General features: G+C 34.2%; 1 protein-coding gene across 2 annotated transcripts; it reads right to left on the reverse strand.

Moving 5' to 3' along the window:
* Positions 1-45: 45 nt before the first annotated feature.
* Positions 46-16,116, reverse strand: LOC138331318 (acetoacetyl-CoA synthetase-like). 2 transcript variants are annotated; one of them, XM_069278849.1, is made up of 16 exons: positions 15,937-16,116; positions 13,980-14,083; positions 13,224-13,341; positions 11,026-11,142; positions 10,346-10,443; positions 9,484-9,677; positions 8,901-9,045; positions 8,402-8,482; positions 7,721-7,845; positions 7,404-7,468; positions 6,895-7,131; positions 4,881-5,006; positions 4,161-4,230; positions 3,915-3,973; positions 3,304-3,509; positions 46-2,875 (listed from the first exon to the last, which is right to left on the reverse strand). In XM_069278849.1, the coding sequence occupies exons 1-16, from the start codon at positions 16,049-16,051 to the stop codon at positions 2,738-2,740; spliced, it is 1,998 nt and encodes a 665-aa protein (XP_069134950.1). In that variant the 5' UTR covers positions 16,052-16,116; the 3' UTR covers positions 46-2,737. The 2 variants fall into 2 exon arrangements, with proteins under 2 accessions (XP_069134950.1, XP_069134951.1); XM_069278850.1 differs by lacking the exon at positions 4,881-5,006 and adding an exon at positions 6,097-6,222.
* Between the last annotated feature and the right edge of the window lie 7,896 nt (positions 16,117-24,012).

Raw genomic sequence — 24,012 nt, forward strand, 5'->3', positions numbered from 1 at the left:
AAAACTTTCAATATTTTTTCATCATACAAAAAAAGCAATAAATCGTATTTTTGAAACTTTTATTAATCTCACCCTCATAAAAGAACTTGTGAATTTTTTAATAATCTTACCCTCATAAAAGAAAATGTTACGAAGAATTTGAACAATTTTGTTAAAAGTTCACAGCATACAAAATGCATTTAACAACACTAGTTAAAAAGCACATGTTATATTCAGTTAGATATTCTTTGACATGGCCAGTTTTTAATTGCAATGTAAATTGTATAACACCCTGTTAACCTACATTAATACCAGGTAGTTAATATCCACTAAAGATTTGCTATAACAAGTGATAGCAGACGGATTTTAACATGCACCAAAGAACATTCTATATCAGTAAATATTGTAAGAGGGATCCTCTCTCCTTATTCTTTATGAAAAATATAAAGCTTTCCACAAATCATTTATGTTTTCATTCTTATCAATCACAAACTAAAATTGCCAACCTACAATTAAAATTAAAGCCAAATAACGATAACAAAGTTTAGATTTGCAAAATGTACATCGTTTGAAAGAAGTAATGGCGACAAACTTAATCTTACTAATATTCACTTGGTCCCAAAATGCAATATGCATGACAATGGTATAAGGCCCTAGGTAGTCCACGCAAGAAATTTGAGACAGATCCTATCAATGCTTGAGAAATAAATGTACAAAATTTCAACATCCGAATTCAAAATGGCTGCTTGTCATAGGCAAAAGGCAATCTTGAGTGATGATGTGTTCAAATGATATGCAATGAAAATAGGAAATTTGTTTTTGTGAACTAAAAACATGCCTCTTGTAGATACAATTGTACATAAAAATTAATTATGATCTTTTTTACATTAAACATGTCTTGAAACATTTTAACATTGACCTGTAACAAGTCTAATAATACTATTCAAACTAATATATGTAAGCTGTCTTGAACAATGTTAACACATACTGATAAATATCTGTAAATACAACTAGAAAAAGTTGTTTGAGATAAAAATGCGAAAGTAAACGGGACGGGACTGAAGAGAATTGCCTTCCTCCATATTCTTGTCCGAAACATATGTTGGCAGAGTGGGAAAATAATCTTTGATCTTATTTCAGGTAAAAGTGATTTTGACATCTTGCATAGTTATACACGAGTATCTATTGTTCATATTAAGTAGACACACTATGTGAGTAAGAATGATGCGAAAGATTATTAAATATTCAACATAAGACTATCATTATTTAGACATGACATATCTGAAAAAATTGAAGATGCTCCACCGCCGGCAGAGCATAAATGATATTCATCATTTGAACATTAATTGGTGTTTAATTGTGTATTCATATGCCTAATTAACACAAAAATAGTATAAAATAATTTATTTCATCTTTGGTGCATGCGCAATCAGTACTTCATTCCATATAGGATATAGTGCCACAGAATTTTTTCTGGGTGCAATTAATTATTTTTCATATTTTTAACTTGAAGTAAAATTAGAAGCTCAAACTTTTCAATTGTGGTAATGGTGTTAAGTAAGTAACTTTTGTAACTGAAGAAAAATACCAAATCGTCTGCTCCTGTTTTTGTTAGTGAAAAAATACCATTTGTCAGCGGTGGAGCATCTTTAAATAAAATTAGGTGCTTATTGAAAATATAGTTAATGCTTAAGTCATCAAATTGCTTTAAGCTAAAAATTTTAATAATTACCATAAAAATGTAATTAATAAATATAATTATTAATAGATATCAATGAAGATAGGTATGTCATTTTCTTCAGACATAAACAAGACATATCCTTATAGTGTATAAATCAGAGAGAAAGTACATGATTTGATTGAATATACTGTAATCATACTTATTTTAGTGGTAGTTTTATTTCAGCACTTTTCGTGCTGTCTTTGAAGTACTAATTCATGTACATGCTAAATTTTGTAAAAGAATTATTCTGGTAAAGAACCACAGAATCACACTAAATTATGTCTCTGCTAGTAAATCATAATTTACAGTTTTCTGCAAGCGCGCTAAAATAAGTATTTTTATAGTAATAATTCATTTTGTATAATGCTGTTACAGTAATACATGTACAGTTATAAATACAAATACATATGTACATAACTTTAAGGAATGTAGTCACTACTGATTGTATATTTGGTTATCGTCACAACACATGATAGAGTTATCTGCACTTGAGGAAAGCTTTTGATTGTTATGTCACTCTCCAAGGAATATTACATTGCCTTAACAAAAACGAGATGACCATCGACCCACAGGAAAGATAACTCCGTATAAATACAAAACACAAAAATACATCACAGTTTCACATCATAGATATTATTTGTGGATTTATAAACATATAACATTCATATGTATTTCACAGGACACTTTTGAGTTAAAAAAAATTTTTTATAAATATCCATGATGAAACAAGAAGTTTGTAAATCATATTTACTCTGAATACCACATCACTAAATTTTCACTAATTGAATATTTACTTCACAGGTAAATATTAAAGTCAAAATTGCAAAATTGATTTACCTTTTAAATAACTTTTTAAATATAATAGTACATATTATAGAGCCAAAGGAAAAATACACCCTGCTAAAAAAGAAGATTACAAATAGGTAGCCAATCAGAAGATTTGTTCAATTGTCTTCGGTATTTCTGTAGCTTCTGTAGTTAGCCAATCAGTGTTCAGTGTTCATTAGCCTATCAGAAGCTCTGATTTCACAGTCTTTAGAATCCTTGTAGCTCCTGTAAGTTGTAGTAGGCCTGTAAACAGTCTGGATTTGATAGCGCCCCCTGTTGAGGTACAGCCTGACCATGTATGGCTCTTCGTACTGCTACTTCAACCTTCTTACCACTGATAGTGTACTGCAAATACAAAGGGAGATTACTCAATACCACCGATAGTGTGCTGTGAATACAAAGGGGGATAACTCATTACCACTGTTGGTGTACTGTGAAAACTAAGGGGGAGTAACTCATTACCACGGATGGTGTACTGTGAAAACAAAGGGGGGATAACTCATTACCATTGATGATGTATATACTTTACTATCTATATCTATGCTATGTATACAAAATCTTGCGATTTCCATTTCAAAGGTTTTAACAGAGATTAAACTTCGATAATTTAAAATTGAATGGAAATACCTTTCATTTCAATTGTGCAAGAATTTAAGATGTTGTTAATTCCCTGAAATAAATTTTCGAGTATTTCTTTTTTCCACTAAATTCGCGAAAACAATTGAGAAATTTGGTTTAAAGCATTTTAAACATTTTGGGTGAGCGCCACCTACCGGTATTGCAAGTGTTTCCAGGACAACAGACGGCACATGTCTCGCTGATAGTTCAGCTCGTATTCTGGTTTTGATGCTTTTCACAAGTTCCTGGTTGAAGACACCTTCCTTGGCCATCTTGACAAACAAAACAACCCTTTCCTCTGATAAGTCTGACTTTCTCTGTGCCACACATACACTGTCATCTATCTCCTTGAAGGACTCAACTATAACAAGACAACAATATAATGTATTTTGGAGACTGTACAATTGATAATTTTGAAGATGTAAATTTCATGATTTACGGGTTGGAACTTATTCACAGGGGTTTATTTTCACTAAACACCCTGTAGAAGTGTTATTTATCATCATACACATCATACACTATGTAAATCCATACGACTTTTCAACAATTCTGTAAGGAATTCCCGAATTCGGTGGGATTAAAAGTAACTCTAAATTGAGGAGATGGACAGAGCACAGGGACAGGGTAACACTTTATTCCCCTCTTGCTCCAAAATTTCATATAGAGGACATAACTATCATCCCATTACACAACTATACCACAGTAGGAGAATGTAGTATAAAATTCATGTGAAAACCGATTAACTTTGAAAGAAATAAAATCTTACCAACATTGTAGATTTCAGCACTACCAAACCTAACTCCATTAGGATTCAGCACACCATCACTAAAACAAAAACAATTCCAGTTTTAATAAACCTTGTCATTCACTTTTTCATTTTTTTAGTCTCCATGAAATATTATTGATATGTATGTTCAGATTGTGATTATTTGTATATTTCTTTTATAATTTTCTGAAAATTTATGAAATGACCAATTTGTGTTGTCCTTTCCTTCCCTTCTGGTTTACTTACCTCCGTCCCAGCATGATGATGCCACCAGTTTCTTTGTTTACACAACAGAAGTCTCCATGTGCCCAGGTATCTAGAATATTAAATGACAATTATTAAACAACACTTATCTTTCCAAAGTATAGCTACTAAGCCATGGTTTCACCCAAACCTGCTGTAAAGGACAACTCTATATAAAGGACACCTATTTATAAAGGTCAGACCCATGCATCAACCCCATTCAGTGCACTTATCTTTCTAAAGTATAGATACTAAGCCACAGTTTCAGCCAAACCTGCTATAAAGGACACCATTATTTAAATGACACCTCTGTATAAAGGACACCTTTCTTTAGAGGACAGACTCGTCAACCCCATTTAGTGCAATTAACTATATAATTGACCTAAGACACCTCTATAAAAGGACACCTGTCTAAGAGGACAGACTCATCAACCCCATTTAGTGCAATTTGAACTATATATAAAGGACACCTGTCTGGACAAACTCATCAACCCCATTTGTCATAACTTTATAAAGGACACACTGTCTATAAAGGATATCTTTGCTATTCCGTTTGGTGTCCTTTATAAGACACATTTGAATGTAATTAAGTTATGACAAATAAAAGTGCATTTGAATTCCTATTTTGTTTTGCTAAAACCAACGAAGTTACAAGATACTTTGGCTCAAAGTTACAAAAGTTTGAGTTGATGTAGAAGCAAATGCATACAGACAAGGACTTACCTTTGTACATGCTGAAGTAGGCTTTCTGGTACTTTGTCCCATCAGGATCATTCCAAAAGAAAACAGGCATGGAAGGGAAGGGTGTACGGCACACTAACTCTCCACTCTCATTGTACACAGGCTTACCTGGGGAATAACACTAATATAATATATACTTAAGTTTGTTGTGTTTACAATGTATAAAGTAATCAATATCTGCTAAAAAATCAAGAAGAACTTTTAATATTTTATTCACACCAAATGTTACCAACATCTTGACAATAACAATACTTAGGATGTATAGGTTTTATTGTTACACAGATAAATACTGGTAATCTGAATGATTATCTTCATTTTTTTCTCGATCTAATTTAGTTAGTACAACATATAACTTACATATAAAGTCTAGTAAGGTTAGGTATTTAGCACTACATGAACTCTGGATACTGATAAAATGCTTATAGATACATAAACTCTCACTTCTGGATGAGGATGTAATAGTATGTGGAAATCCAGCATACAAACTGTTGATATATACTGTCAAAAAACATGGTAACTACCCCATGTACACAAGGCTGTTTCAGCTCACTATAAACTAGCTCCTCAAGTTGACTTGATTTCGCATTTTCATGGCCATACCTTATGACATTTTCAAGGAGATTTAATTTCACAATCTGGGACTTGAAGTATACTGAAACCTGGAGTTTAAAACACTTTTCGAGGCAATTTATTTGCGCTTTCTTTCTGGCTGTGAAATCAGGAAATCGCATGTTAAAATAAGCTAGTTACCGGAGGTACAGAAATGCGGTTTTAACTTAATGCTATGATTGGGACAGAATAGTGACTGAATTTGGGAAAATACAGTGCTATTTTTCAATTGGGAATGGGTCCGTTTACCGGACCCTATAAAGGCCTGGCAAAAACCCTGTAACTATATAATTGAACTTTGTATAAAGGACACCTGTCTAAAGAGGACAAACTCATCAACCCCATTTAGTGCAATTAACTATATAATTGACCTCTGTATAAAGGACACCTGTCTATAAAGGATATCTTTGCTATTCCGTTTTGTGTCCTTTATAAGACACATTTGAATGTAATTAAGTTATGACAAATAAAAGTGCATTTGAATTCCTATTTTGTTTTGCTAAAACCAACGAAGTTACAAGATACTTTGGCTCAAAGATACAAAAGTTTGAGATGATGTAGAAGCAAATGCACACAGACAAGGACTTACCTTTGTACATGCTGAAGTAGGCTTTCTGGTACTTTGTCCCATCAGAATCATTCCAAAAGAAAACAGGCATGGAAGGGAAGGGTGTACGGCACACTAACTCTCCACTCTCGTTGTATACAGGCTTACCTGGGGAATAACACATAATATATGCTTAAGTTTGTAGTGTTCACAATGTATAGAGTAATTAATATGTGCTGAAAAATCAAGAAGAACTTTTGATATTTTATTCACCACCAAATGTTACCAACATCTTGAGAATTACAATACTTGCAATGCATAGGTTTTGATGTTACACAGATAAATACCGGTATTAAACCTGAATGATAATCTGAATTTTTTTTCCAATCTAATTTAGTTAGTACAACATATAACTTACAAATAAAGTCTGGATATGATATTATGTGACTGGTAAAGGTTAGGTATTTAGCACTACATGAACTCTGGATACTGATGAATTGTTTACAGATACATAAACTCTCACTTCTGGATGAGTATGTAATACTATGTGCAAAACCAGCACAAAAATTGTTGATATATATACTGTCAAAAAAACGTGGTAACTGCCCCATGTACACAGGGTTGTTTCAGCTCACTGTAAACTAGCTCTTCACAGTAACCTGATTTCCCATTTTCATACATAATGACATTTTCAAGGAGATTTAATTTCACAATATGAACTTGTTGAAGTATACTTAACCTGGCGTTTAAACATTTTCGAGACAATTTATTTATAAATGGTGGCCAGACATCTTAGCTAATCTGATACTATACAATGGCTCCTATCTATCAAACGCTCACCCGAGTCGTCCCACGCCTCCATATCACAACCAAGTACGAATCCCTGGACCTCGCCACGATACACTGGTACGGTCCAATTCTGACCCATGAAGCAGGCGATGATGTCCGTACCTCCGGAGATGGAGGCCAGGAGAAGGTCCTCCTTGATCTTACTGTAAACGTAGTCGTAGCTCTGAGGCTTCAGGGGAGAGCCTGTCGACAAGATAGCCTTCAAAGAGGTCAACTTGTGTGTGGAACCTATAAAATGATAAACAGGCAACTTAACCATACATCATTATTTATCCCCTTTTGGCTAACCAACATTTTTCATTGACCCAATACAATATTTTTCATGGACCCAATATAATTTCCATATTACCCCATCCATCAAAGCTTCAAGTAGTGCACTGTTTATATATGTTGATTTTATTAATACAACTTTTATTAAGATTTCTTAACAGTTTAGAAGAAGAACGAGACCAAAGAATGCTTATGTGATAATTACCTCCCTTTATCGGAAGGGGACTTACCTGGTGTGAGACCCTTATCCTCCATAACAGACAACCACTTAGCACTGCTGCCAAGAAATGTTACCCTGTACAAACACAACATGTCAGAATTATCCCCTAAAGAAAGCCTTGAGATGAGAACTAGCCAGTGTTTGAACTACATGTACATGTAGGTATTAACCACTTCATCCTTGGTACTTTTGTTAAAAAAATTACCTCGCACAATCTGTCATTATCTAGGAATTGACTGACAAATCTCTTACATCTAAAACTGGTTATAAATCAATGAATGATAGGGGATTTAAGAATAATGTTAACCAGCCGTGACAAAAACCTACCCGAGTTTGTCGACAATATCCCAGAGAATGTTATCGTGAGGTACAAGTGGTGATCCATCGTACAGCACGATAGCGGCTCCTACCGCAAGGACAGACACCAGCCAGTTCCACATCATCCACCCCACCTGTACCAAAGGTAAGTATAACTTATTAACAAGTAATTTAAATATAATCTTAATTAATTAATAGGTAAAAAAAGTGGTAATACATAGATAGGTATATCACAGGAAAATATTATAAATACTAATAACTATTTTAAGAAATCTAAAACCACTACCCCCAAAAGATTTGACATGTTTTTTTATTAATAACAAAGAAAGATGCTAGATGTACAATTATAGACCTTTTTTCAGGTGGATATAGTGATTTATCAACCTAATGACATATAACTTTTGAGGGTTCACTGCATGATTACGCCTCTGGAAATAGACATGTCTAGGGAAACCAAAAACTTCTATATTTCCATCAACCCTAGACCATTTTTCAGGTGGATATAGTGATTTTTTACCCAAAGATATATAGCTTACTGGGTTCACTGCGATCACTGCATGATTACGCCTCAGGAAATAGACAAGTCTTGGGAAACCAGAAATTTGCTATTAATATTACTCCACCCCATACTTTAAACAGTAAGAAATAAACAAAGTAAGACAATATGATAACAAAGATTAACACACATACCGTGGAGTAGTAGAGCATGACATCGTCGCGGGTCATATCACTTTGTATGACATGTTCCTCCATATGTTTTAGTAAAGTTCCCTGAAATGATAAAAAAAACACACACATCATTTTTACCTGTAACAAATGTTTTACCTGTATATATAAACAGTAAACAAATCTATCATAAGTTATGCAATTCACATAACACATGTAATTTTTTAGAACGGTGAAAAAATGTCTGCGCAATAAGAGACTTGGTTGGTTGAGGGACATGAAAAGTCTGATAGGAAGTTCAATATCTGCGTATATGTATTAAAGACAATTATAAAATGGTTTGGAAAGTTTTTAAAGTCCCATATCTTTATAGACACACAGATTACAGTTAGTATTAGCCATGGCTTATATTCCGATGCAGCTCAAACCTGTACAAAAACCAAAAAAAAAAAAAACACCTCTGCAACTTATACGGTGTGTGACTTATAGTCCCAAAAATAATCTACTTGAAAACTTTCCTTACCCCAACCGAGTGCACCATACACTTGGGAACTCCAGTGGTGCCGGATGAATACATGATGAATAATGGATGATTAAATGGCACTTGTTCAAAGGTGAGCTCTGGTACCTGGTCATCAGGCAAGTTAAGGAACTCGGATAATACACAACTACAACAAAATCAGAAGTTAATACACAACTACAACAAAATTAGAAGTTAATACACAACTACAACAAAATCAGAAGTTTAGGGACTCAGATAAAACACAACAAAAACAAAATCAAGAATTCAACATCAATAGCTAGTATCTAATACATCAACCTTTAAAAGTAGGTGTCTAAACCAAAATGACTTTCAATTTTTTTCAAGCAAATTCATTTAATTCATATCCCCTGCTTTTAGAATCTGGATACATTATAATTGATTATAATTTGATCTGTTGTACCCAACAGGTATAATTACAGCATACTATGCATCATGCTCCTAGAACACTTTCAAATATGATTGGCAAATTTCTTCAGAAATCTGCACGCTTTAACCAATAATTGTTCAACATATGTTACTGAATACTCGAGGCCAAGCTAGCTTACCATCCTGCTAGACTCACCCCTTAGAGAATTCAGAGATATCACAGTCAGCGTCGGGTACAAACGGAATGACGACCACTTTCTCCAGGTCCGGTAAACCCTGTACAACCTGATGTAGTTTGTCTATGTGCCTATGTACCTTTCCATTGTACCAGACGGCATTCACACTGAAAATGATCTTTGGACGGATCTGTGAAAATCTGTCGAGAACCCCCTATCACAGAGAGAAATAAAATGATCAGATATACATGTATGTCATTATACCGACGGTGCAAATTCTAGGAGATAATTTCATGAATAAACCATGATTGCATAACATTTTTTTTAATTCATCTCACAAAAATCTCCTTTCTCAAATGTTAATGAATTTTAGAGACTGTTTTTCATATTGTTGTTTATATATGGCTATGTATGTGAGGACAGAATTGCTACTGTGACTCAGCTGTTGTCGGAAACTCTATTCCGTATTTACATATTATAGAGTTACCTACCCTTGGGGGTAAGTATTGATTCTGACATTAACGTCCTCTGAGGAAACCCAGAGTGTCTGGAGAAAAACTACCGATCTATAGTCAGGACCTGGTAAGTACTCCACATCAAACTCATAACCTAGATGTGGAGGACAAGCGGTAATATCTTGGAACATCTAATTAACCCTCATGTATTAATTACTACTAGAGGAGTATCCTTCAGTTAATTTAACAGTACATTAAACCTGTCTATAAAGACCACCCATGGTTCAAGGGAAAAGTAGTCTGTATAGGCAGATGGTCTTTATACACAGGTCATAATGTGTTATAAATGGACATATTCTAAGATAGTGGTCTTTATAAGCAGGTGGTCTTTATACAGAGGTGGTCATTAAGGTTTTACTGTAGTTACCTGGACACCGAAGTCTGGCGAGGTGGAGCTCCACACTGCTCCTATACTGGCCGTGGCTAACATAGCCTCCACAGCTTCTGTACAGTTAGGGATGTAACCTGGTAAAACAACACAGGTCATAGATCTGAGATCACAGGTCATCATAGCAAGGTCATCTGGGTAAAAGTTCATCAATATGGAAACTCCTTATCTTAAAAATTACCCACACGAAAGGATTAAGTTAAATTAAGGAAAAATCCTTAAACTGTAATATTGCTTTCAAAACCAGCATATAAATGAAGAAATTTGTTTTTTTTTTTTCCAATAAATTTTACCATTATATAGACATATATTAACATAAACATTCACTCACTATTATTCGCCGTTATTTTCATTGTCAGATGGTTTAATTTATCCATTTTTAACTTGACAATAAAATTATTCTGAAAACTTGTTATATATTCATGTTGAATCACCATTAAAAAGAAGCATTACATGTACATGTATATATATATACAACAAGTATATCAGACTGACACAGAGGATAAAGAGAAATAAACCAATGTGCTATGTAATCATGACAATATGGCATGTAACATGTTGTTATATTTTATCAAATACAAAAACACCAGATCAGATATTACAACACAAACTCACATAAATCTGATCTATGATCATGTGCTGACGGACTACACACTTACCAACTACTCTGTCCCCCTTCTCTACACCAAGTCTCCTCAAAGCAGCAGCATAAACTGCTACAGAGTCCCTTAGTTCACGGAATGATTTTTTCTTCTCGGTTATCGACATTCCTTCCCCTGTACATTTAAAATGTCACCATGTTACATCTTACTTAGTATACAGTCAAACTTGTACATATGAAGACCGCTGGCACACCATACCTTTAGACTGTCATTTTAATCTGAAATCTCACAACTAGATAATGATCAGTTCAAATGTAAATTTAAAAAAATAAAACACTGACTGATAAGAAAAAATGGTTTCCGATGCCAGTACTCAATTCCCAGTGTGTTAGTTTAAAATGCATTTGTTGGACAGATATCTTAAATGCTACATGAATCATGTTGAAATACCTGTCCAACAAATGCAGTTTACACATCATTCCTTATATTTACAATTCCGAAGGACAATTTCTTAAAATTTAATGATCTGATAAATTAAAAATTTTGTCTTTACAACTTTATACATTTGATGTAACAGCCGGTCAATTGATGTAATACCGGAGCAGCTAGCTCCAATTTGGCGTGAAATGTTGTCAAGTTCAGAAAGTACCAAACCTGTCTATAACGACCACTGAAGGGGAGACAGCGGTCACTATAGACAGGTTTGCCTTTATAGACAGGTTGGGTCTTTCGTGCCAACCAACGAGCCAGTAAATAAAACAGAATTGTATTAATACAAAAACAGACCTGTACTGGATGTTTATATATTTTATTGCCATGCATTATTTAAGAAATAATTGTGTCAATATATTTCGTGATTTGTGTTCGTTTTATTTTAATGCAATCGGGAAATTTCGATCATAACAAAATCAACTCGTTTTCATATATAGATTTTTTCAGTGAACATAATCATTACCTAATTACTGACTTCACATGGCCTGGAATTATCTGTGAACGATTATTTTCAGACAATGTAAGCGTGTAATATTTTTTTACAAAACATTCTCGCTGGCAAGTCGTATGTAATGTTGCCGTGTAACCAGTTTTGACGGATTAATCTCGGAACATGAAAGATCGATTTGGAGGCGTTTTCTCACAATATACAGTCTCAAAACTATTAAAATCACAATGCAGGTACACATATTAACTTTCAGTAACATTTCTACCAAGAAATGGGACCGTATTTTATTCATAAACACGCCGAGAATATACCCGGGTCACAACGGGCGATAATCCGACTGACTCTAATCGTAAAGAAGAAGAACGTAAATTTATTGGCCTAATTTGAAATAGCTAAAGTACAGGCCAGTTCTTAGTAATAAAACAATGCTAAATATCGACAATGAATAACGGAACACATTAAATAAACCGGCATGTTTTATTTTGCCTTACCGTATCATCCGAGTTTGTGGCTTCAAAATCACGCTTTACGAGTGTGATCTTTTCGTGCACATGGCGTTCGCGACCAAACATAATTTCAGTCTTTGATAGGCATAAACGGTCGTTAAAACTTCCATCCTTAAGTTGGCAACCATATTTGTACCTCAAATCTTACGACCGCTAGGTTATATAAACCAAACAGTACTGTATAAACAATTCAATAGCTTGGGCTTCAGTAATGGCTGCCATTTGCTTACAAAGGGAGTTAATTACCGGAAGTAGGTCAAAGGGACGCTACTACACACATACACTGTACTCGGTACTCGAAAAGTCGATCTCAGCGACCGGTCGTTATACAACTTTGACGGGGCTAAAACGACCGGTCGTTAGCCACATTAGACAGGTGGTCGTTATGCAGAGTGCCATTATATAGTAAAAACGCACGGGGAGTCTAAAAACCGGTCGTTATAGACAGGCGGTCGTTATATACAGGCGGTCGTTAGAGCAGGTTTGACTGTACACAAAATATTGTTCCACAATAACCTTATCTTTTTCATTCCATTGATGCAATATTTCTCAAATATTATATTTTCTGAATTATAATTTAAGATACACATTACATTCAAATTGCTTAATTGGAAAATTAAAAATACAGAAACAATATAGGCTAAATCTGATGCACATTAATACTACCGGCAGAAGTCAGTGTGTCAGTGTATGTATTCTTGCGCAACAACCAACTGTGTTTACACAAGATTGAATGATTTCCCAGTTGGTAAGGTTATATATCAAAGAAAAATGTAAATGTAAATATATACATAGATAATAATCATTACCTGTACAATAAATCGCTGTTCTGTCATCGTTGTAACGCAGCAGGTTTTCAGCAAAGTTTAACCGTGCTCCTTCAAACCATTCCGGATTTTCAGCAATGCCTTTATTGGTATCTACAACCTACAGCAAAATATCACCAATAGAAACCAGGAACTTGTTCATACTACAGGATTATCTGCAGACATTAACTCATTCACCCCTGAAAATACATTTAGGATCTACTAAATCAAAGACTAGACCAGTCCATTATAACATTTTAGGGATGAATAATCATGAGTTATTCCAAGATGGTCAAGATCATTCTTTTGATAAATATTGTATACTAATTATATACTAAAAAAATTGGTCCAATTTAAAACTGTTTAAAATAATGTCTTTAATTTGTTCCAATTGATCTTGAACATATCTATATGCCTTGCATGTGTTTAAACAAAAATCGTAAAACATCATTAGTTTCGTAGTTCATTAAAAGTATGGTTTAAATATTAAACAAATATTTTTCCAATACATGTACTGCTTCACGTTACATACCATATTGTATTATATAGTACAATATTTGAAAGAATTCCTGCATACCTGTACGTCCAACACAGACTCACAAATTCATAAACATATATATATTATATCACTTTCAGCTTTGTTGATCTTTTTTTCAAATTCTAAATAATAACACATTTAGTTATAGATCTAAGAATTCTCTTCTAATTAAGTCAGAAGTGTGTTTGATGACTGCAATCTTGTACAATAACTTAACTGACCTTGTTATGGGGCTTGGAATGGATGATATCTGTGAAGCTCCAAACCTCTTCCCAGAATTCAGCATAATGGTCACATGACCATCTATGAAAAGCACTGTATGTCTCTGTAACATAAAACACCTGTTACATAGTTATCAGCCCCTGTGGGTACGTAGTGATTGTGACCTGTGACATCATACTTTTCAGTGAAAATGACGTGAATTTCAGTCACAAAATAATGATGTCACAATGGATACCTACCATCAAGGGAGGTAACTCTGCAATAAGCAAAGACGGAATAAAATTTTTAAAAGGCAGCTTATATTATTGATAATAAGGGCAAATTCAGAATTGGTCATTAGATTTTTGACAAGCACTGGTGAGGTTCAAACGCTTGCAGATCATATATATATAAAGTAGCTGTAAAAGCACAACTGAATAGGGCTATTGGTTAACAATATAATGGAGAGCATTACGTACCAGTAGCCCTATTCCGTTTTAGTACATCACATGATAATTACTAGAAATATGATGCGATAACAGCCATGGTCTATTTTGTGACAGTTCATGGTTCTTCTTGGAGACTTTACCTGACTACGGGAACTATACCAAATTATATTCCCCCGGGAATGAGCATGCGACCAAATATATGACGTCATAATGAATGTCATGTGACGTACTAAATCTATTATGGCCCTTTCCCTCCAGAACAGTTCTTCGACTCGGGGACTATACGTCGCCAGACAACACTATAGGAGAACAGTTCCCTCTGGAAAGGGCCATAATAGAATATTTTTACAGCACCTTTATATGATCTGCAAGTGCCTGTGGTCTAATTATAACACACTGTATGTTGAATATGAAGGTACATTTATATAATTACACTTAAGGGATATAATCAGTATTTGTCACTGCTATTATTTCCCTATGAATTATATATTTAGTATTTTTTCACTTACATCCAGCTGGCTTTTTTATACACGTGTCAGATCAAAAATGTAAGAGACTTTTAAGGTAATGATAAAAAGGGAAAAGGTGACGTACCTAAGTACTACTTGTGAATATAAACAATAATTTAGGTACGTGTTATTATGAAAATGATGTCCTAGATATTTATACTTAATTAAATTTACTAATAAACTCTGAAGTATTTTTTCAGGAGCCTATACATTTTTAAAGATACTTCACCGCTGACAGGGCATAAATGATATTGATCATTTGAACAATAATTGGTGTTTAATCATGTATGTATGTGTCTAATTAACACAAAAAATAATATAAAACAATTAATTTTGCTTTTGTTGCATGCGCAATCAGTACTTCATTCAATATAGGATATATATAGTGCCACGGAATTTTTTCGGGATGTAATTAATTATTTTTCATACTTTTAACTTGAATTAAAATTAGAAGCTCAAACTTTTCAATTGTGGTAATGGTGTAAATTAAGTAACTTTTGTAACTGAAGAAGAACACTAAATCGTCTACTCCTGTTTTAGATAGTGAAAAAATACCATTTGTCAGCGGTGGAGCATCTTTAACATTCCTCGTTACATTGTCATTGATCTTCATTGAAATCTGTTTATTTTAAAGATATTTTTGTATTCTTCACATAACACTGGAAAATTACAAATGTTTTTTTTTAATTTCTGTTTGTTTTTCGTTGTTTTCTTATTTTTCAATGGGAAAGGGGCTTTATATGCACACTAATTTTTTTTTTTTTTTAATATTCTTTCATTTTTTTTTTTTTTGTCATGATTAAATATCAAAATAACAATCCTTTTAACGTGAATGTCAATGCCGAAATAGAAACACAATGCATGAATCACTTCCATGTTAAAAATAGGAATGGTTCACTTCTAAACGTTTACATGTTTTTCAAGGCAACACAACACAACTTTACTGTATAAAGGGAGGTAATTCAATACAATCGACTGCCAATGTCAATAAATTACAGCGTTGACGTGGCATGACTTACGTAAATCAACATTGTATTTTTCATTTATCCGTTTACGAAGTTTGTCCATTTTAGTTTGCTTTGTCCGATCTGGCTGCCACATCACTTTGGGCTTGGATTCTTGGACGAAATCCATCGTAAGTCAGAGAGGTGTTTGCCTACGTCCAAACACAACGTGGTCTAGGCGTGTTTTGACTTTCCTTGACAGTAACCGGAAATTGGTGCGCAGGAAAACAGGCTCGTTTTTTATGCTAACATAATGTCATTATATTGTGGCAAATACTTAAATTATAACATTATTTTACACGTATTTATAAAAGTAATTTGAGGACTATATACTATGTATGTATTATTATGATTTTAATTGAGAACTATTTTTTCAATGTCTGCAGAAAGCGGATTAATATGAAACAATTGTTTTGATTGGTTATTTTATACCAGCCCATTTTTGGTTAGGCCTAGAGATTTGTAAACACTTTTATGTATCAAATTTATCAAAATCTCTGTTATTATGATTTGTAAACACTTTTATGTATCAAATTTATCAAAATCTCTTTTATTATTATTAAGAAAAACAACAGTATATATATGTTATATTTTTGTACATATATATATATATATACATATACCTATACATTAAAAAAACAAAAATTAAATAGGTCTGTAATCTCTAGCGGGAGATGTTTAATGATGGTGTTTATACATACAAGCAAGGATTTATAAGTGAGAAGGATTCGTCACTATCTCTTTACACTACTAAACACATATCATTTCTAAATGCAGGTAACCTTATATCGAACAATTACCGTGTTAAGAACGCGTTAAAATCACCAAAATGCATTGTAATTACTCATCTCAGCCATTTTAAATCGTAATTTTTGTTCCCGGGGGAGACCCCCGGACCCCCACCACCACCAAATACCAAAATCTCGCAACTTCGGCGCTCGCAAAATCACAAAATGAACCCGGACCCACCAAACACAAAAATCTCGTGCCTTCGGCTTTCGCAAATTCAACAAAAAACATCGTAAATTAACTCGTTTCTGGCATTCTAAATTGTACGGGGGAGACCCCCGTACCCTCCAAACACCAAAAATATTGAGGACCTTTGCCCCCCATTACGTTTCATCTTCCTATGCCACTGTACAGGGTCATTTATTTTTACATTGAAATAGGACAGCATAAACCTACCTTTATCATAAAACATATGTTTAATTTATATCATTATACAAGAAACATATACATATCCACAGGTTATGTACATATGTTTCTGGTTATAATACATTGCTACAAAGGAACGTATTCCAGCTACCATTGAATTTTGCACACGAACCAATTTTAACCAAACCCATGTGCATTTTGTAGTAGTACTATGACAGAGAACCTGTAAGATACCTTTAAAAATGAAAAGGCGTCAATTGCCTGTACCACTAATGATTTATTGTTTCTCATCCGAAGTGTACACCAGGGTTTCGTTTTTGGTCCAAAACTATATCAAAATGTTCAATTTTGTAAAACGATATCAAATTTTCAAACGTACGTATTTCTGCAAATTTTGACTGAATTTGTGTGGTCTAGAAATTTTAAATATTTTTTTAAGAGAGTCTTCAAACCCAAAAATGTTCAAATTTGGAACCTTTTTTAGCAATATCAAATCAGAAACATACATAAACGGAGTGGTACACCCACTTCCGGTTCTTTATTATGTACACCAAAAATATTTCGTAATTATTTTAACCATATTGTCAACAAACGACAGTACAATTTATCAAAAATATGAAATCGGTAAAGTTGTCATCTACACATAAAACTGTTGGGAGGGCTGCTTTTAAAAACTTCAAGCAAATACTACAATTTTGCTCGTAATTTATAATCAATGAGAAAAACAATATTATTTTAAACATATTCATGATAACATCACTGAAGTTTCATCTTATGTTCAAAACAATTTGTATTTAAGCAATAAACAGTTACTAATATGTAGTATATCCAGTTAACAAATTCGTTTTTCTTCGGTAAATCTGCCAAGTCGTTCCCAGTGTGAATTGTCCATATCTTTAGTCCGCAAAATCTGCCTATATTATTAGTTGTTTTTTTTTCTGGGTTTTTTTTTTGGCGTTATATATGTTAGGCTAAAAAAAACTAATAATAAAGGCAGGTTTAGCGAACTGTTATTTTAGGTCTGTTGTAAGGGTTATTCCCCTTTAATAAATCCACACTTCTTCGATTTAATTTCAATTCAATTCAAAATATTTTACAGGTAGTGCCTATATTGATCCTTTCCTGAAATTTAATTCGATTTAAAGATGCTCCACCGCCGACAGAGCATAAATGATATTAATCATTTGAACAATAATTGGTGTGTATATATGTCTAATTAACGCAAATATAATATAAAATAATGTATTTTGCTTTTGATGCACGCGCAATCAGAACTTCTTTCCATATAGCATATAGTGCCACGGAATTTTTTCGGGATGCAATTAATTATTTTTCATATTTTGAACTTGAAGTAAAATTAGAAGCTCAAACTTTTCAATGGTGGTAATGGTGTAAAAGTAAGTAACTTTTGTAACTGTAGAAAAATACTAAATCGTCTGCTCATGTTTTTGATAGTAAAAAAATACCATTTGTCAGCGGTGGAGCATCTTTAATCTCTATTCTCTGAAGATATAGAGTATTACAGTCGCTCCGTATTGCTGAGTACATTTTTATGCTGTGTAAAGCTCAAACGATGTGATTGTGATACGTAAATTAAGTTGAACTTTTCATTAGTTTGGGCTGAGTTTATCTCGAAATTACACGTTGTAATTCTACTTCAAAACCTTACCTTCAGAAACTTCAAACTCCATACATGCTGTATTGTTTCATTGAATTTAAAATTTAATCATTTCAAATACAAATCCTATGTGATGATAATAAGCTTTGATTATTGTTTACAGGCGGACATGTTTGTTTACAATGTTTGTATTCCTACACAGAGACTTCATCACTATAAATTGCAGACATACTCTCAAGCAAAAGAAAAAAAAATTGTTTAGGGTTACCCGACCGACCCTATTTTATTTTTTTTTTTTTCCCGACCCTATTTTTTTCCATTTTTCTACGTAAATAATAATAAAAGTCGGAATTTCGATCTCAGATTCCTGTTCCGGTCATTACTTTAGCGTGAAAGACGATTAAATTAAGCATTGAAGTCACTATTTTTTAATTTCATTGGGGTATGAAAGAAATTTTGTTTGCAAACTGTGTGAATTCGCGTAGCGGGATTCTCACAAAATTTTGTTTGCAAACTTTTCATACCCCGATGAAATTAAAAAATAGTGACTTCAATCCTTATAATTAGTTTTCCATGCTACTTTATGAAATGAAATACTTTTACACGTACGATTCCATTGATTTTTTCCAAGGGATTATTTTTTTCCCAAATCGAAACGCAATTAATCTCCACTCTTTTCATATATTACGTAGGAAATCTTGCATATGTATGGTATTGTAAACCCATAAATTTTGCTCAAAAGGTAGTGGGCATTTACATGGACAATTCAGTGAGGCTAATTCTGTTACATAACTACGAAGCAAAATATGACAAATGTATTGTTCTACATTCCTTATGACACATATAACAAGAGGTAATGACAAATTAGCTTCACTGAATTGTCCCTTTAATATTCTAAATGGGCTTTTGAATGACAGCCATATTTTGAAATATAGTATAGAATTAAACAATTTAGACATCAAACATCATCGAAATGTTAATAATTGTACATGTCTACTTGTACAAAATCAGCTTAGTTCGCTTATAGAATTCAGCGAAACATAAATGTTTCAAATTTGGCGGCTATTTTGAAATACAACGCCACGATCCATCTGCATTAAATTTGACACTAACATAGTGTTTTCAAACTATAGGTGTGTTTCAAATTGTGCGGCACATTTTGAAATGCAACGTCACGATCCATCTGCATTAAATTTGACACTAACATAGTATTTTCAAACTATAGGTGTAGTATGGTGTCACGTTAGTGCCATAGAGTAATATCGCAATATCTCGCACTGTCAACTCAGGTCGACAACGAGACAAAGCGATATTATCGCCGTCAAGTTGTCGAGCGTCGCCGTCAAGTTGTCGAGCGTTGCCGTCAAGTTGTCGAGCGTCGCCGTCAAGTTATCGAGCGTCGCCGTCAAGTTGTCGAGCGTCGCCGTCAAGTTATCGAGCGTCGCCGTCAAGTTGTCGAGCGTCGCCGTTAAGCTGTCGAGCGTCGCCGTCAAGTTGTCGAGTTATTGTCGACCTAATGGGTCACCACAGTATAGGCGTTTATTTTTCGATTTAGCTGCTATAGAATGCAAGATATAAAAGTGATTTTTTGGCAGTCATTTTGAAAACCAATACGGCGGCCGCCATGGGTCGCAAAGTTTCGAGGGTTTTTCGCACTTTGAACGATTTTGCCTGAAAACCGACATTAGCCGCGTCACTACTAATTTATTAATTGAATGCAAAAACATAACATTACATTGAGATGAACCTTGAAAGGCTACATGGTATTGCACACACGTTGTCTATTTGCAATTCGTATAATTTGACCAAAAACTTTTATAGGTGTAATATCATTGAATTAATACCAATTCGATGTTTATAACAATGTTCCTTCTCTAGATGTAAGATTACTTGATACTTGATATCCTGCTATACACGAAATTAAATAGAAACGTCTATGCTATTAATTAGATTTAAAAACAGCGAACATTAGCGACATCACATTGTCATAAAATATCAGAATCATTATCGAGCTCTCTGTTTGCGCAGCGCTTTCGATTCCGTATTTGCACCGGAAGAGAGATTTAATTAATTTGTTAACTCGAAAACAGTGCGATGGTTGATTTGTGCTATTTCGTCTTTTCGTCTTTTCACCTGAAAAGTGGTGGTATTTTATCACTTTCTCTCAAAATCATCTATGGAAACTAGTTTCATTAAAAAAAAAATGAAAAAGTGGAAAAAAAGAAGAAAGAAAAGTAGAAAAAAATATAAATGTAGACCATAACTAAGCTATTACTTAATTGTTTCAAAGTGCAAGAATATTTTAAAATGGTGTACAGGTTCTAATATGTCCTCGGAAAACTTGTTTCTTGTTCTTTTTGGGAGGTAGTCACGTTGTTAGACGAAAAAATCCTCGATACTTTAGGAGACTTTCTATGATCTAAGTCAAAATAATTGAATTACGTTACACTTTAGTTTGTGCCTTTGGAATCTCTGGAGGCCCATGGTCATTTTTTTTCTACTGAACAGTCATCAGTTTTACTGTGAGATTTTCCAGGTGTGGATAGAACGACAGTGAAAGTAACCCCTGGAGTATTGAGGCTGATCCAGGGGTAGATATAATGACAGTGATAGTAACCCCTGGAGTACTGAGAATGGCCAATGGGTGGATATAACGACAGTGACAGTAATCCCGGAGTATCGTAGATGGTCCAGGGGTGGATATAACGGCAGTGATAGTAACCCCTGGAATATCGAGGATGGTTCAGGGTTTGGATATGAAGACAGTAATGGTAACTCCTAGGCCTGGAGTATTGACGAACTCCTTGAGCCCGGACACGCTCATTTTGACATCCATATCGTTAATATAGCTTTATTAGAAAGGGGATATGAAATCTCGGCGATTGATGGAATCCCGGAACAGCTAGCTTCAATTCGGCGGGAAATGCTGTCAAATTCAAAGAGTACACAAACTATATTTCCACATTAACTTTATCTTTTTTCATCCCATTTATAAAATGTTTGTTAGATAATTGATTTTTAGATATATAATTTAAGATTTACATAACATTCATGCATGCATTATATTGAAGATTTGCCAATACAGATACAATAGGCCTAATCTGATTGTTTTTAATTTCATAGGGCTATTAAAGAAATTTTGTTTCAAAACTGTGTGAATTGGGTAGCGGATTCTCACAAAAATTTGAAAACAAAATTTCTTTAATTAGGATCCAGCTCAATTCAGTATGCAGTGTAACACGTGCGTTATGTATTGCCCAACATTAATTGGCATTCTTTCTGAAAAGTCAATTATCAACCGCAGGCCAGTTGTAAACTTTGGATTTCAAAAGAATGCGGAGACGAACCCCGAATTACATAGCCATATGACCTCTCTATCCTGCATGCTAATAGGTTTCTGGACACCAACTCGCAGTAGTTTGAGAAATCGACTGAATTTGACGATGCTTTCTTTCGGATTACTCCGTGTGGAAATTGTTAGTAATGAGTGTTACAGGAGGTGAAAGATAAACATTTTCTTAGTTCATTTTTGTGTATTTTGTAAAATGTTATATAGAATAGATATGGTTTTTAAGCGATGGTGTGGGTGTTTATTTTCTGGTGGCGAAGCTGCCAGTCTTCCCTATAGAGTTGGCCCTGAATGTAGGGCGTAAAAATGGTACCTGCTGCCCAAATGATACCTGCTGCCCATATTATATTGTCTTTTCTTTCTTCCTTCTTTGCTTTCTTCTTCGTAACGTTTCCATTGACACCACATGACTTTTGGCCTTTTGCTGTTGAGTGCTTTACACCAACTCACTTTTGGCTTTCTGGTGTTGAGTGCTCACCCCTGTGAAGAAGGCTTTGAGTCATATCCAACCGGCCGGGACACACCATAGTCTATGAAAGTGATATTTAAAGGGAGTGGGACGACTGGTTCGCCCGTTGTCAGTAAAATGTGACCGGGTGAGGTGTGTTGCTCGGTGTCATACATAACATAATGATCATACATGAAATTGTATAACTACTTTTTATTTATTGTAATAACGTCAGCCTCCGTATTAAGAGCGAGACATATTCATGTATAAGTTCCGTTTGCGGTGAAATGTGGTACAATAAATGATTTGACAAAATGTATGAAGTTCCAACCTTTATTAATACTATATTCACAATATAGCACAATATTCAGTATCAATCAATCCACATTGTACTTTTACACTGAATCGTGCAATATAATTGAGAACAACCAAAAGCTGTAAGAGTACAGATAAAGCGTTACTGCGTCTTGTGAGAAATGACCAAGCTTGGTCGAATGAGTTTCAGTATAAACTGCCATTTTTTTCATGAGATAAGAGACATACCTTTCCCGGTATTCACGACCATAAATCTATTGGAAAGAAATATGGAGCAAAATGTTCTATGAACAACATTTCCGACGCAATCGCCATCTTGAAATTATTAAGACAGTAGTACAGCTGTCTCAAATAATTTGGGGAAAAATCTCAAAGTTGAGATGAGATTTTCAGAGTAAGTACTTAGTGAAAGCCAATTTGAGGGGAAACAACAACTCAATTTTGAGATAGATCTCAGTTTGAGAAGTTTTGTGCAACCAGGGCAAGACTCTTTCACAGTACTTTCACCCAAGTCTAGTGTACACCCTCACAAAGTAAAGGCACTTCCGCAAAAGTTCAAAACTACTGAAAAACTCTGATATGTAAAGCGCGCACCTCGATCTTTTTATACGGCTTCAATAATTATTGATATTCATTAACCTTTTCTTATGCACGTACCCAACACCACGCCTACTATGGACCAAGGACATGTCCGCAATACGACACTGTGTTATAAAATGGTATATAGTATTTAATACCATAAATAGAATATCGGGAATTTGCTGTTTTATATAATATTGAATTCCGTCTCCGCATATTGTTTTCTATGTTTAGTTGTCAACTTCCGTTTTCCGGGACAAAAAATAAAAAGTTGAAGAAAGAAGTTGTTTGGATTGTCTATATATATCCCCTCGCATCCTTTCCAAGTCAGAACAACTGACCAATATTTTCAACCTAGGTCCCCACATATTGTTAACAACTGACTTTCATTGTGTCCTTATATCGTAGCAATTAAAAGGCAAGGGAGTATCTACAAGCATGAACGAGAAGCGTAAACATGCAGTACTCTTAAAGGGAAGCAACTCGAGTAGAACAGATTGACTTGACTATCTCAATCGCAACGTCTCGGAGATATTTCCGGCAATCTTTGATTTTGACTATGACAACATGTTCCCTACTTTACAAATATATACACTAAAAAGGTATATCTATTCGATGCGGACAAGA

The sequence above is a fragment of the Argopecten irradians genome, chromosome 9 (genome assembly GCF_041381155.1).
Source record: "Argopecten irradians isolate NY chromosome 9, Ai_NY, whole genome shotgun sequence".
Classification (NCBI taxonomy): domain Eukaryota; kingdom Metazoa; phylum Mollusca; class Bivalvia; order Pectinida; family Pectinidae; genus Argopecten; species Argopecten irradians.

What these genes read in the sequence shown, in the direction of transcription:
- LOC138331318 (XM_069278849.1), bottom strand. Translation starts at nt 16,051, where the DNA reads ATGGATTTCGTCCAAGAATCCAAGCCCAAAGTGATGTGGCAGCCAGAT. An exon ending in AAAATACAATGTTGATTTAC is followed by an intron (nt 14,084 to 15,936) that starts GTAAGTCATGCC and finishes TTTATGTTACAG; the next exon opens with AGACATACAGTGCTTTTCAT. An exon ending in TGGAAACACTTGCAATACCG is followed by an intron (nt 2,876 to 3,303) that starts GTAGGTGGCGCT and finishes TTGTATTTGCAG; the next exon opens with TACACTATCAGTGGTAAGAA.